The sequence below is a fragment of the Sander vitreus genome, chromosome 5 (genome assembly GCF_031162955.1).
Source record: "Sander vitreus isolate 19-12246 chromosome 5, sanVit1, whole genome shotgun sequence".
Classification (NCBI taxonomy): Eukaryota; Metazoa; Chordata; class Actinopteri; order Perciformes; family Percidae; genus Sander; species Sander vitreus.
In genome coordinates this window covers 17,704,068-17,717,205 of record NC_135859.1, presented here as the reverse complement: position 1 = coordinate 17,717,205, position 13,138 = coordinate 17,704,068, and the positions used below count along the sequence as shown (strand labels likewise).

Below are 13,138 nucleotides of genomic sequence, written 5' to 3'. Positions count from 1 at the left end.
TCTATTAGTCTATTAACATAAAATATACAGTCAAATTAAATCTGAAACACCGTCAGAGGGTAAGTGTGATAAATATCACCTTAGACCTACATAGTCAAGAAAATCAGAAGAATCTTGCCTTACATTAGATCACGTTATAAGCCCACAGGCAAAGGCTGGCAGCTAAGGGTAATTTACAGCCGTTAGTTAATGGAAGATGAATGTTAGACACGAAAATAAAAAGGAAAGGGAGACAAACCAGCAAGCATGCAATAAGAAGGTGACATAGCCCCAGCCACTCTACAGTATGTGTGTCAGTGATTACTACTGGAGGAGGAATACCTCAAGCTGCTTAGAAATGGCATTTTTTAGTTGGGACTCCAGCTGCCTGATTTGCTGGGTGGCTTCATCTCTCTCCACCTGCAGGGCATCCTTCTGAGCGGTTAGATTTGAGATGCTGGTGGAAATCTCTTCTTTCACAACGGCAGAAGCCGATACCTCCGCAACAGCATTCTTGTATTGCTTTTCCAAAAGTTCTTTTTCGCTTTGTAGGCCCTTGACATCAACTTCTAGTTGTGTCTGGCTAGCGCGCAACTTTTCTATCTCTCCTAGGAGTTTTGACCCTTCGGTGAGCCAATTTTCTTGGCTTGTATGGAAAGAAGAAATGTTCTGCTCCAGTTTACACTGTCCAGCTAAAAGGTCTTCCTTCTCTGTGGTCAGGACGGTCATCTGCTTGCCTAGATCCTCAAGCTTAGATAATAGCTGTTTTTTATCTTCTATCAACTGAATAGTTTCTTGCTCTCGCTGCTTCAATTGCATTTTCAAAGCCTCAATATCCACCATAAAAGACTTCTTTTGCTCATTAGCATTCGTAAGGCTAGATGAAATGTCTTTATTTTCTTGTGAAACTTTTAACAACATTTTCTGCAGCTCCTTAATTTGTTTAGAGAGACCATCCTTGTCAGCTATCGCTTTACTCCGATCACTGGACTCCGCCTGTAGCTGGGTCTCAAGAAGGTGCTTGGCCCCTGTTATTGATTCAGTCTGACATTTTAACTCCTGGATCTCCTGAAGCAGACCCTGGTTCTCTTTCTGCAAGGACTGTGCTTTGTTGTCAGCTTCAGTCTGCAACAATTGCAGACGCTGACAATCTTTGGTAAGATTATCAACCTGTTGAACAAGCTCTGAATTAGCCTTCTCAAACTCCATTTTTAGTTTACTGTGCTCTTGAACAAGTTCGGTTTTGCCCTTTTCAAGATTTTCAATATCAGAGTTATGTTTCTGCAGCTCATTTTGTAGGTCAGCCTTTTCTCGTTTCAAAGAGGCCATCTCTGCTTCAACTTTGTCTTTCTGGCGTTTGGTTTCCTCTAGCATTGCTGTTAAATGAGACTTCTCTTGAGTAAAGTGGTCATTAGCTCTGGAGTAACTATCCAACTGGTCCTTATTTGTTCGGATATCACTAGCTAGCTTATCACGCTCAAGAGAAAGAGCATTATTTTCAGATATGGTTTTTGTGTGCTTCTCTTCCAATTCTCCCTTCTCTCCTGCCAAACGCTCATAATCCATCTTCTGCTGCTCTAATGCTGAATCCAGGCTCATCTTTTCTTTGCGTATAACATGTAGAGCCATCTCAATTTCAGAATTCTGAAGGCGAAATGCTTGCTTTTCTTGCTCAAAAGATGATAATGCTTCTTTAAATTTCTTGTTGGACTTTGATAGTTGTTCTGTTGAGACTGTAAGCTTCCCTTTTAATTCTTCTATCTCTCCAAGGAGCTCTTCCTTCTCATTACAGACTTTTCTTTGGATTGCAAGTAAGTCTTCTTTCTCCTGCAGAAGGTGAAGTCTCTCAGAATCAGTCACCTGACTGCTTGTCTTGAACTCTTCCAGCATTTGGGCCAGGCTCATTTTTGAGGCTTTAAGTTCATCACATTCACGGACAGAGCTCTCTAAATCTTTCTTGGTAACACTGAGTTTATTCTGGAGCTCCTCCTTCACCGTCTCAAGGCTCTTTTTCTCCAACACGACAGCATTGATTTCAGAAGACATCGCCACCTTCTCATTTGTCAGTGTTTCTGTGAGGGCCTGCAGCTGGGTGTTCTTCATTGTAAGATCTTCTTTTTCTAAGTTCAAGGACTTAAGTTTTGCCTGCAACTCTGCATTCTTGGCATCAAGAGATTTTTTGGCATTTCTGGCAGAATCTCTCTCTAAAATTAGATTGTCCTTCTCACATGTGAGCTTTGACCTGCTTTCATTGAGGTTGTCTTCAAGCTGGTGTTTCTCTTTGCAAACATTTTCATAATCGTCATATAGTTGCTTCTTTTTAGCCTCAATTTGCTGGATGTCCTGCTGATGCTTTAGGAGCAAGTCATTCTTCTCTGAATTTTGTCTTTGAAGCTCCTCAATTTGAGACTGGTGTTCACCTTTAGCATTTTTCAGGTTGTTGTTTTCAGTCTGAACTTCCTGAAGAAGATATTTCAGCTTCTCCAACTCCTTACTCAATGAAATCCTTTCTTCATCGGAGCACTTGTTGTTGGCAAGTAGGTCCTCTTGGTGTTTTGAAAGCTTATCTCTGGTTATTAGCAGTTCTTCATTCTGGACTGAAAGCTCTTGGTGACTAATCTCAAGGGCAGAGAGCTTAGTCTGCACATCTGAAAGCCGTTTTTCCAGTTTGCCTTTCTCAGCCTTTACATCCTCACTTTCCTTACACATATTTTCCAGATCTAGACTCTGCTTTTCCAGTTTTTTGGACAAATGTTCAACATCATGCTTGTAGGAGTCAAGCTCAGCAGAAAGACACTGGGGAAATAAAGTTGAAAGAAAAAAAAGGAGGGGAATATATATATATATATATATATATATATATATATATATATATATATATATATATATATATATATATATACATATACATATATACATACATATACATATATACATACATATACACACACACACACACATATACACACACACACACACACACACAGGGAAAAGTAAGATGAATCCAAATAAACCAAGCAGGTATGGACATAAGTGATATGCAATTGGAAAGGTTAAGTTGCAGGAGCATTAAAAATGGCAAAAGATCACACCACAGCTTACACCACAATGGCTTTCAACAATATAAGGTGGAACATTTTCACTTCAGCCCTTACTTACTTTTAGTAGCGTATTATTAAATTGATGCCAACAAATTTGACTGACATAAACAAATTGGCTACCAGAATGTGACTATGATCACTTGCAGTGTCTTATACAGCACTTCAGTTACATCAATAATCCACATTGCAGAAGTATTTTCCATGTGTATTTGTGTATATTGGATTTTTGTATTGATAAAAATGAGTGTTAAAACATACAGTGGGGCAAAAAAGTATTTAGTCAGCCACCAATTGTGCAAGTTCTCCCACTTAAAAAGAGGAGAGGCCTGTAATTTCCATCATAGGTACACTTCAACTATGAGAGACAAAATGAGAAAAAAAAAAAAAGTATTTGGTCACCTACAAACAAGCAAGATTTCTGGCTCTCACAGACCTGTAACTTCTTCTTTAAGAGGCTCCTCTGTCCTCCACTCGTTACCTGTATTAATGGCACCGGTTTGAACTTGTTATCAGTATAAAAGACACCTGTCCACAACCTCAAACAGTCACACTCCAAACTCCACTATGGCCAAGACCAAAGAGCTGTCAAAGGACACCAGAAACAAAATTGTAGACCTGCACCAGGCTGGGAAGACTGAATCTGCAATAGGTAAGCAGCTTGGTGTGAAGAAATCAACTGTGGGAGAAATTCTAAGAAAATGGAAGACATACAAGACCACCAATAATCTCCCTCGATCCGGGGCTCCACGCAAGATCTCACCCTGTGGGGTCAAAATTATCACAAGAATGGTGAGCAAAAATCCCAGAACCACACAGGGGGACCTAGTGAATGACCTGCAGAGAGCTGGGACCAAAGTAACAAAGGCTACCATCAGTAACACACTACGCCGCCAGGGACTCAAATCCTGCAGTGCCAGACGTGTCCCCCAGCTTAAGCCAGTACATGTCCAGGCCCGTCTGGAGTTTGCTAGAGAGCATTTGGATAATCCAGAAGAGGATTGGGAGAATGTCATATGGTCAGATGAAACCAAAATAGAACTTTTTGGTAAAAACTCAACTCGTCGTGTTTGGAGGGGAAAGAATGCTGAGTTGCATCCAAAGAACACCATACCTACTGTGAAGCATGGGGGTAGAAACATCGTGCTTTGGGGCTGTTTTTCTGCAAAAGGGACCAGGACGACTGATCCGTGTAAAGGAAAGAATGAATGGGGCCATGTATCGTGAGATTTTGAGTGAAAACCTCCTTCCATCAGCAAGGGCATTGAAGATGAAACGTGGCTGGGTCTTTCAGCATGACAATGATCCCAAACACACCACCCGGGCAACAAAGGAGTGACTTCGTAAGAAGCATTTCAAGATTATTAGCCAGTCTCCAGATCTCAACCCCATAGAAAATCTTTGGAGGGAGTTGAAAGTCTGTGTTGCCCAGCGATAGCCCCAAAACATCACTGCTCTAGAGGAGATCTGCATGGAGGAATGGGCCAAAATACCAGCAACAGTGTGTGAAAACCTTGTGAAGACTTACAGAAAACGTTTGACCTCTGTCATTGCCAACAAAGGGTATATAACAAAGTATTGAGATGAACTTTTGTTATTGACCAAATACTTATTTTCCACCATAATTTGCAAATAAATTCATTACAAATCCTACAATGTGATTTTTCTGGATTTTTTTTTTCTCATTTTGTCTCTCATAGTTGAAGTGTACCTATGACGAAAATTACAGGCCTTTTTAATTGAGAGAACTTGCACAATTGGTGGCTGACTAAATACTTTTTTGCCCCACTGTATACTGTATGAGCCAATGTTGTTAATGAATGCCTTTCAGAGTGTAGAAACGCACACAAAAACCCAACTTTTTCTTAGAAAGTGAAAATGTTCTACTTAAATGTAATATCAGGCTAATAAAAAATGCTAACAGGGGTACATAGCAAAAGCGGTTATCACTTTATGTAATTTGAAAGAGAATTTTAATAAATAGCTAAATAGTAACTAGTGATTCAAGACTCAACTTGAATCCTACCCAATGCATACATATCCATTTAGCAGCCACAACACAACTTCACATATTTATTTTTTTACAACAATTTTTCCAATTAACCATAAATTGTCTTAAAATACATAACCCATAACTTTAATCAGGTATACCCCTGCAAGCATATAGCCTATGGCACCATCCAATAAAGAGATAAGATGAATATGAAAAAAGAGGTTATTAACCTTTATGTTGGGGGGGAAATGAACAACTCATCACAAATAATCTGAATGACTAAGACGTAAGAGTGAAAATGTTGTTGATAATATACATTAATCACCGATGGTAAATTCTTACAGTTACATATTGTCTCCCACAACTTTGTTGTAAAGCTTGGTTTCACATTCAGTTTTAGTGTTGGTGCAATGTCTGTAAGGTGATGTTTTTGACATCCAACTGGTTTGAGTGACAGTTGTTTGATTTTAGGGTATCACATTTTCATTTACAAAAAGCATTGGTGAAGTTTTGTCCTACAGCTTTTCAACGATTTTAACATTAGTAAAATCAGTAATCCATAAAATAACCTTTTACATTAAACAAGTTCCTGGCAGAAAATTAGTTTGAAGCCTTTGTGAAAACATGTTTATTCAACTAATGCGTCTGTACCTTCGAGGGTTTGTGCTTACCTGAACCTGTTCCTTGTATGGCTGCAGCTCAAATACCAACTTCTCCAGCTCCTGGGTTTTGTCCGTGGAGGAGGAGAGCTCCTGCTTCCACTTGTCAACCTGACATTGCAGAACCTCAAGTTCCTTCACATGGAGCTCTGAAGACTGAGACAAGGATTTCTCCTGTGAGGCCTTGAGCTCCTCAACCAGAGTCTCACCCTGTTTAACAGTCTTCTCCTAGAAAACAGGAGATTAGAAAAACAATAACTTTTATCTACTTGTTTTAATGTAGCCAGTGACCAAAGGACACATTTAAGTTAAAGTGGAAGATTTTCCAATGTGTAGTAAACCAAGTATTACACATTTTAATGGTCTATAAAAACTATGTATTATAAGTCTTAAAGAATCTGACATTTAATTCTCAAATACAAATAATTTTTTTGTGAATGCCCAACAATACTAACCAAGTTAGCGATCTTGTCCTGAAGGCTACTTATTTGAGACTGATGTGTATCTCTGGTCTCTTTCAGCTCCTGCTCTCTGCGGGACTGTTCCTGCTGGAGTTGTTCATTCGAGTGCACCGCCTTCTCCTTCTCCTCCGATAGTTGACTCTGTAACTCCTCAAGCCTCCTGAGTGATGACAAAAAAAGAGAATGCTTAGTGAAAGGTTAGATAAATGAAAGAGACACTGACTACAGCATGGAATGTCATTAAGTATCCAATTCTGACATGATTAGTATATTTTTGTGGAGTCATTAAGTAATATAGGAGGAGAGAATAATGAAGTGCGGTACCTTTCTTTCTGTATGAGATCTTCATTCATTTTGGTCAGCTGTACTGAACTATTACCAGATGTCTTCATCATGTCTGAAATATCATTTTCCAGCTTGTATTTGTCCTTTGAAAGCTGCTCAAGCCGTTCATCTGCAGCCTTCAGCTTTCTCTCTAGCCCTGAGTTAAGACAAGATTGTTCACAGGTTCTAAGGTTATTACTCTACCAGAAAGGAAGAAACAAACAAACAAACTATATACTGAACATTTTACAAAACACATAAATGCAGTTCTACGGTTCTCACCGGAAAGTTGACTTCTTAGAGACTCTGATTTTGTGATCAGAAATGTGCACTGCTCTTCTTTCTTACCGAGCTTCTCAAGTGTTTCTGAAAAAAGAAAAATGCCACTTTACATCCTAGAAGCCTTTACAAACTGAAAGAGGTCAATTAGTAGCAGGGAAAAGAGGGGGGGGGTTGACTAACTGAACTTATGTAATTGCTTATGTCATTTACCTTGCATAGTGTTTGATGATTTAGTCTGTTCCTCTGTGCTTTCAGCCAACCTTTGTTTCTGTGGGGAAAATACTTTCACATCAATTTCTTCTGCAATAGACGAATGTAAGCAGGTACAGCATTTGAATTATTTTTAGTCATGAGACCAACTGATACATCAGGCTAGCAGATATATTAGCTCATCGCAGATATCCGTAACTGTATATATGTTGGCCGATAAGTAACAAAAAATTGCAATAAAGAAATGCCAAAGACATGATCAAGGTGGGTTTAGAAACAATGACGCATTTACATGATTATCAAAAGGACACTGAACATGAAAAAGACCAGTGACTTCAATCACAATGCAAAAGAGTTACTGTATCCACATCCAAAATTAAGTCCTAAGCCTCACCAGGCCTCCAAGCTCTTGCTCCAGGACGTCCTTCTCCTGCTGTACAGTTGTCAGACTCTGCTGTAAAGAGAGGACTTCCTGCTGTCGGCCCTCCAACTGTGAGCTCAATTCACTAACCTATAGCACATGTCCAGTAAAAATACAGTGGACAATAGAGAAAAAGCAAACAGCAAAGAAATATGCACATCAAAACAAAACATTAACTGGACAATCATTGTCCAGAAATGCCATACTAACATAACAGAATAAATAGGGGAAATTATTCCCTCAAACATGACAAACTGAAAATGGGGAGCATTACGTTAAATGGACAGAAGGTGAATAAGAACTCACCATGGCACCCTGGTTGTTCCCTTGGCTCTGAACCATCTCCAATTGACTCTTCAGGGTCACAAGCTCCTGGTTACCTTGTGCTACTTGGCTGCGCAGAGCCACAATTTCTGACATCTGTTCTATGGTTTGTCGGTCCTTGTCTTGGGCCTGTTGTGCCGACATCCCTTCTTTCTCCTCAAGCTCCTTCACTCTAAGTTCGGCAGCATGAAGTTTTCCAAGAACATCCTCCATCTCCACAAGGTGCTGCTCCTCTGCTCTTTCAACGCTGGACCGTAGGGACTCCTCCAGTCGCTCCTTGTCCTCAATCAAAGACAACAGCTGTGCCTTCAGTGCATGCTTCTCCCGAGTCCAAGCTACAGCATCAGCCTCATGTTTGGCTCCAGCCTCCTCAAGAGCCAACTTGTGCTCTATGTTCAGCTTCTCTAGAGCACTTTTGGTTTCGATAAGTTGTTCTGTCTGGGCACCTGAGCCTTTGCTGAAGGACACCTTTAGCTCCTCCATGGCTTGCTGGTGAGAGGCAATGGCAGACTCCAACTTGGAACGCCACAGTTCAATAATGTCAGCATTCTCTTTCTCAGCATGGCTTAAGCGCATCTGCAACTGCTCGTTGTCACCAGAGAGCCTTACAGATGTAGCTTGAACCTGGGCAGCGGCCTCACTATGGGTCTTTTCTTGAGCTTCAAGCTTCTCCTTGTACTTTTTCAGCTCTTCTTTCTGTTTAGCTTCTTGGGAAGCCAACTGATCTCTCAGCGAGTTTATTTCTTCCAGAAGGGGAGAAACAGTAGAGTTTGAGTCCTCAGAGCCCTGTTGGGTCCCAAGACGCAGCTGCAGGTCTGCTACCTCTCTTGTTCGCAGTGAAAGGTCCCTCTCAAGGTCCATAATACGAGATCTTTCCGACACAGTAGCAACCTTTAAGAACAGAAATCTTATATTTTAAAGATGTCTGACATACTGAAGCACTGTGTACTAACAAAAGTGTTAAATACTTAATCATACTTTTACTGAACAAATGAAAAACAGATTGGTAACTTGCAATTATAGACAAGACCCTTGGTAATAGTAAAACTCAATGTTTCTGACAGAGAAACGGTTTAATTGCTAGCTTAATAAGGAGGGCATAAAAACATTGGTCCCAAAAACAAGGTATTATACTGACCTCTTGTGGCTAGAAACGGTATGGTCCAAATAATGGATGTGAACAATCAAAGCATGTATGGAGCGAGAGAAGTGTGTAAAACATTTTCCACCATCCATTACAATAACACTCTTAATCACTGAATTAATGCCATTTTTGACCTCATGATTTAGTAGAGGTATAAACTAAGACAAACTCTTGGGAGCACATGACATGTTCCATTATTTTTAAGTTAATCCAGCTATGTTCCAAATCTACTGTTTATTCTAATGTTCTCAAACGTGGATCTCTTTTTGCTGCTTCAACTTGCTGGTTAATTGAATCATTTAATCAAAATCTTCTTGATAAAATAATTGTTAAAAAGAGAACCTGTAGAAACTATGGCCCTGAAACTATAGAAATATATTTTTTCTGATACCAATTATGACTATAGCACCCCAGGGGAACACAAGGATGCATAGTCTGAGAGGTGGAGCAGGTTTTTCTAAACGCAGGGACACCAAATAAGCAGGACAAATGGATGCTGGGAAGGACTGGGGAAGTAGAACACAGGATAACCGAGAAAATGATTAGCTGGGACAAAGGAAAAGTTTGTCTGTCTGGTTAAGCAGTGATACCAGTAAAGCAATAGTGGGTTTAGATTGGGTAACTTATTGGAAAATAGTACAAGTAAAAGAGTGGTCACTCGGGAAAGCTGAAAGATGTATACTTGTTAATGTAAAATATTTTGAGTGTATACATTTAACATGCGAGGGAAGATAACACTTCAAAAATGGTTAAAAAGTTATTCTGTAGCACCACAAATTGGGATAGTGAATTTGCAAATCTAACTTTATGCTGGATGGACTGATTTGAGCATTTAAATAAGCCTAATATATGCATTAGTTTATTATTTGTCGTCAAAATCAGGAGTATCATTTTTCTTATGTGAAGCCTGAAGAATGCATTTGTGGGGTCAACCACAAGCTCATACAAAGCAAATCTCCAGTTGCTGCCCAGCACCTTTCTGTACCCCTTTGAAAAAAGATTTGGCCACTATCCCCGGCAAAGGCACGCTTTTCCAACGCAGCACACTGCAGAGCAGAATTCATTACCCTAGTGTCTTCTAACTCTCTTTGGAGTTTCTCAGCTTTGGTCTTTTCAAAGAGTAGGCTCTGTTCAAGCTCCTTAATGTGGGCATGCTCCAGTCTGGTCTGCGTCTGTTAGTAAACAAGGGGGAGAGGAAGAGAACACACCAGTGCCACCATCACATGCCAGCCCAATGCAGACAGAGAGGGGAGGGAGACAAAGAAAGGATGGATGGGTTTGGACAATGGTAATGGTATGTGTGTATGTATTTGGAGGATAGGGCAAAGAGTATTGGGTGGGGGTGGGAAGTGATGGATGGGTGAAAATGGGAAGACACCCCATGCAGAACTTTCAGGCTGTGCCATAAACAGCTGCAGACAGGGAATGTTGTGAAAGAATGGTGGGAAATACAGTACAAGCAAAAAAAGAGGGGGCCATGTGTTATAGATGTCCAGGATGAGTATGTTGATGGAGGCAGTTTATAAGTAACCATGCAAAATTAACACTTGGTGAACAAAGCACATTGATTGTTACGATACATAGAAAATTTGATAATGTGTGTCAAGCCAGCAAGTAAATTAAGTAAAAATGACTTCACCACATCATGGAGAGAAAGAAGTGATGGCCGTTTCCTGACCCCTATACTTCATGGCATTATATCACACAGAAAATCTCATGTTGTATGATTGACAGATTGATTTAACAATAAAGTAAATATAAATACATATTTCTGCATTTATTGTAATTAAACGTAAACCCACATTATGTCTTGATTTTATACTGGTAAACTAATAAAGCCTGTAGAATTATCAATAACCACACTGCTTTCTCTCTTTGGTGATTACGCCATTGTCCACAATGTATAGTAAGTATTGTATAAGAAACCACCAGCTTTCAGACCACCATGTGCAGGATTTGTGACCAACTTAACAGAAATCAATCAGTAACGCAAAAGCTCAGGCTGTTGGGCTCAAGAAAGAAAGGATTCCCATTTGACTCTTGCTATTGTGTGCTATAAATAAGTGTTTTATGGCAACTTACTGAAGCACTTCCTGGTACAATTGTGTGCTTTTTGTCTTGCACGTTACCCAGTATATGTAAAAGTGTCATTTAAAAAATAAAAAAAAAAGGTATACATTAGGTCTCCCATTGATACAATCTGACAAAATGCACTGTCATGCCACACTAACTAAATAAATATCACATTCAAATGTAACGAATATATATATATATATATATATATATATATATATATATATATATATATATATATATATATATATATATATATATATATATATATATATATATATATGCTCACTGTACATTTTCTGGGTACTTCGAATGTAAGCTTACTTATATGCACCCACTGTTCATTGTCTATGGAGTAGGTATAAACTACAATGTAACCTGGCACAGCTTATCTTTGTATAAAAATTACATTTGAATTTTTAAGTTGAGTGTTATTCCCCTTTTAGCTGCAGTGGGCAAACTGAATTGGTGTCTGTGACTGGGCAGTGGAATGACAAGGGAGCTTCTCCAGTGGTTCCATGCTGAGCACTGGACCAACATGAAAGACGAGGAAGACAAGGAAGAAGAAGCAATAACATCACATCACTAAACAGGGAGGCACCGAGGGTTATAACAAAACATTAGTACACCTTCAACAGCTTGAAGTCAACAAAGCATTTTTGAGTTTGGCCTATTAGGAATGTTTTTTGTTGGTGTCTTTCAAGCTGCATGCACATTTGTTTAAATAAATCCAGCTGTGAGTAAGCTGTAAAACTGTTAGTATACAAGTTTAAAAAGATAAAGGGATAGTCTAACCCTGTAGCCGTTAATTTAAAACATCTATTTTGAGCTTGGAGGCCTTCGGGGTAATTTAGATGGTCCCCTGTGTAGCACTGTGGAATAAATAACAAAACCTTTCATCAGATATGAACACAGATACCACTGGGCCCAATACTCTGCATATCATAACTTGGGATGAAAACATGACTCACTTGAGAAGACTGAGTAATCAGAGCCTACTGTATTAAAATTACTCTATAACATTATGTGAAGGAAAAAGCAAGACTAAGCCAGTATTAAACGGTCAATGCAAACATGCCTACTGTGACTGCAGAGTGGGTAGTTCCCGATACTAACATGAATGAGAGATAATGCAAATGCTCTGTCTGGACTCAACTGTAGCTTTATGACAAGGGATACCAGTTGATATGACATTGATGTTCAATAAATGTAAAAAAATGAAGAAAAAAAAAAATGAAATCAACCAGGATTCAGGGTGACTGGAGCACCTGTTGCCTCTGACTTAATATCAACATTTTGATTTTAAAATCAGTGGGACAAATGTTGAGTTAAACATATTTTGTATTTAATAAAAATAGCAACTTCTGACTTGGCAGTGCGTTGTAATATTATAGCATTGACTCATTTTTTGTTTTCAACCACAAATTTAAAAAATTTTTGAGTCGCAATGGTGTGGATCGGTGTTGTGCATTTACCTCCAGGTCTCCTTTGGTAATGCAGGCTTCCTCTACACGGAACTGAAGGTCCTCCACCTTCCTATTCAACAGAATGAAATAATCTTGCTGAAGCTTTTTTGTTGTTGTTGTTTCAATATAACTGGGGAACTAACAACCTATAGGTAAATAATGATCAAGAGAAACTCACAAGTCACAGCTCTTTTAGGACTTTATAAGACTAATATTAGAACAGCATTATGATCTTAGCTGCCATTTTCTCTCTAAAAAACTGGCCCCATGAAATGAAAACAATAGATACTGACATACTGTCATGGGTGACTGTATGTCTTTGACTAGTCATATCTCTAGGAATCCTTACCTACGCTCCTCCTCCAGCTGATTCAGCAGCTCCACTTTGTCTTTGTCTGCAGCTTCTACTAAGGCACGTAACTGATCCATCTTGGCCTCCATCTTCAAGAGAAAAGGTAGATTGCGGTTAAAAAAATTAAAAAAATGTAAAAAAAATCAATGTAGATAACGAGGGGACTAATTCTCAGAGGTATTTAGGATCAACAGGAGGTTGATGCAGAGTGTTATTACTGAACCACTTGTCGAGCTGACCTGCTCCTGATCAACCCTCAGCAGGCCAATTTCTTGCTCCATCTCTCCAACATGGCCAGTGGCCTTGGCAACTTCAGCTCTCTCCATGTCCCTCTCAGCCATTAGCTGCTCAA

At 39.3% G+C, this 13,138-nt stretch overlaps 1 protein-coding gene across 5 annotated transcripts in view; it reads right to left on the bottom strand.

The window, feature by feature from the left end:
• Window positions 1–13,138, bottom strand: part of clip1a (CAP-GLY domain containing linker protein 1a) — a 29,063-nt gene that overhangs the window by 7,102 nt on the left and 8,823 nt on the right. For 3 of the 5 annotated variants that reach the window (XM_078250796.1, XM_078250798.1, XM_078250797.1), the window contains exons 6-17: window positions 13,026–13,138; window positions 12,784–12,875; window positions 12,444–12,504; window positions 9,963–10,067; window positions 7,734–8,642; window positions 7,401–7,517; window positions 7,007–7,064; window positions 6,797–6,880; window positions 6,515–6,671; window positions 6,185–6,350; window positions 5,742–5,957; window positions 322–2,775 (exon numbers count right to left, since the gene is read on the bottom strand). The exon at window positions 13,026–13,138 is cut by the window's right edge and continues 85 nt beyond it. In XM_078250796.1, the coding sequence (XP_078106922.1) occupies window positions 322–2,775; window positions 5,742–5,957; window positions 6,185–6,350; window positions 6,515–6,671; window positions 6,797–6,880; window positions 7,007–7,064; window positions 7,401–7,517; window positions 7,734–8,642; window positions 9,963–10,067; window positions 12,444–12,504; window positions 12,784–12,875; window positions 13,026–13,138 (4,532 nt within the window). The remainder of the gene's footprint in view (window positions 1–321; window positions 2,776–5,741; window positions 5,958–6,184; window positions 6,351–6,514; window positions 6,672–6,796; window positions 6,881–7,006; window positions 7,065–7,400; window positions 7,518–7,733; window positions 8,643–9,962; window positions 10,068–12,443; window positions 12,505–12,783; window positions 12,876–13,025) is intronic. The other 2 variants (XM_078250799.1, XM_078250800.1) reach the window with 2 other exon arrangements.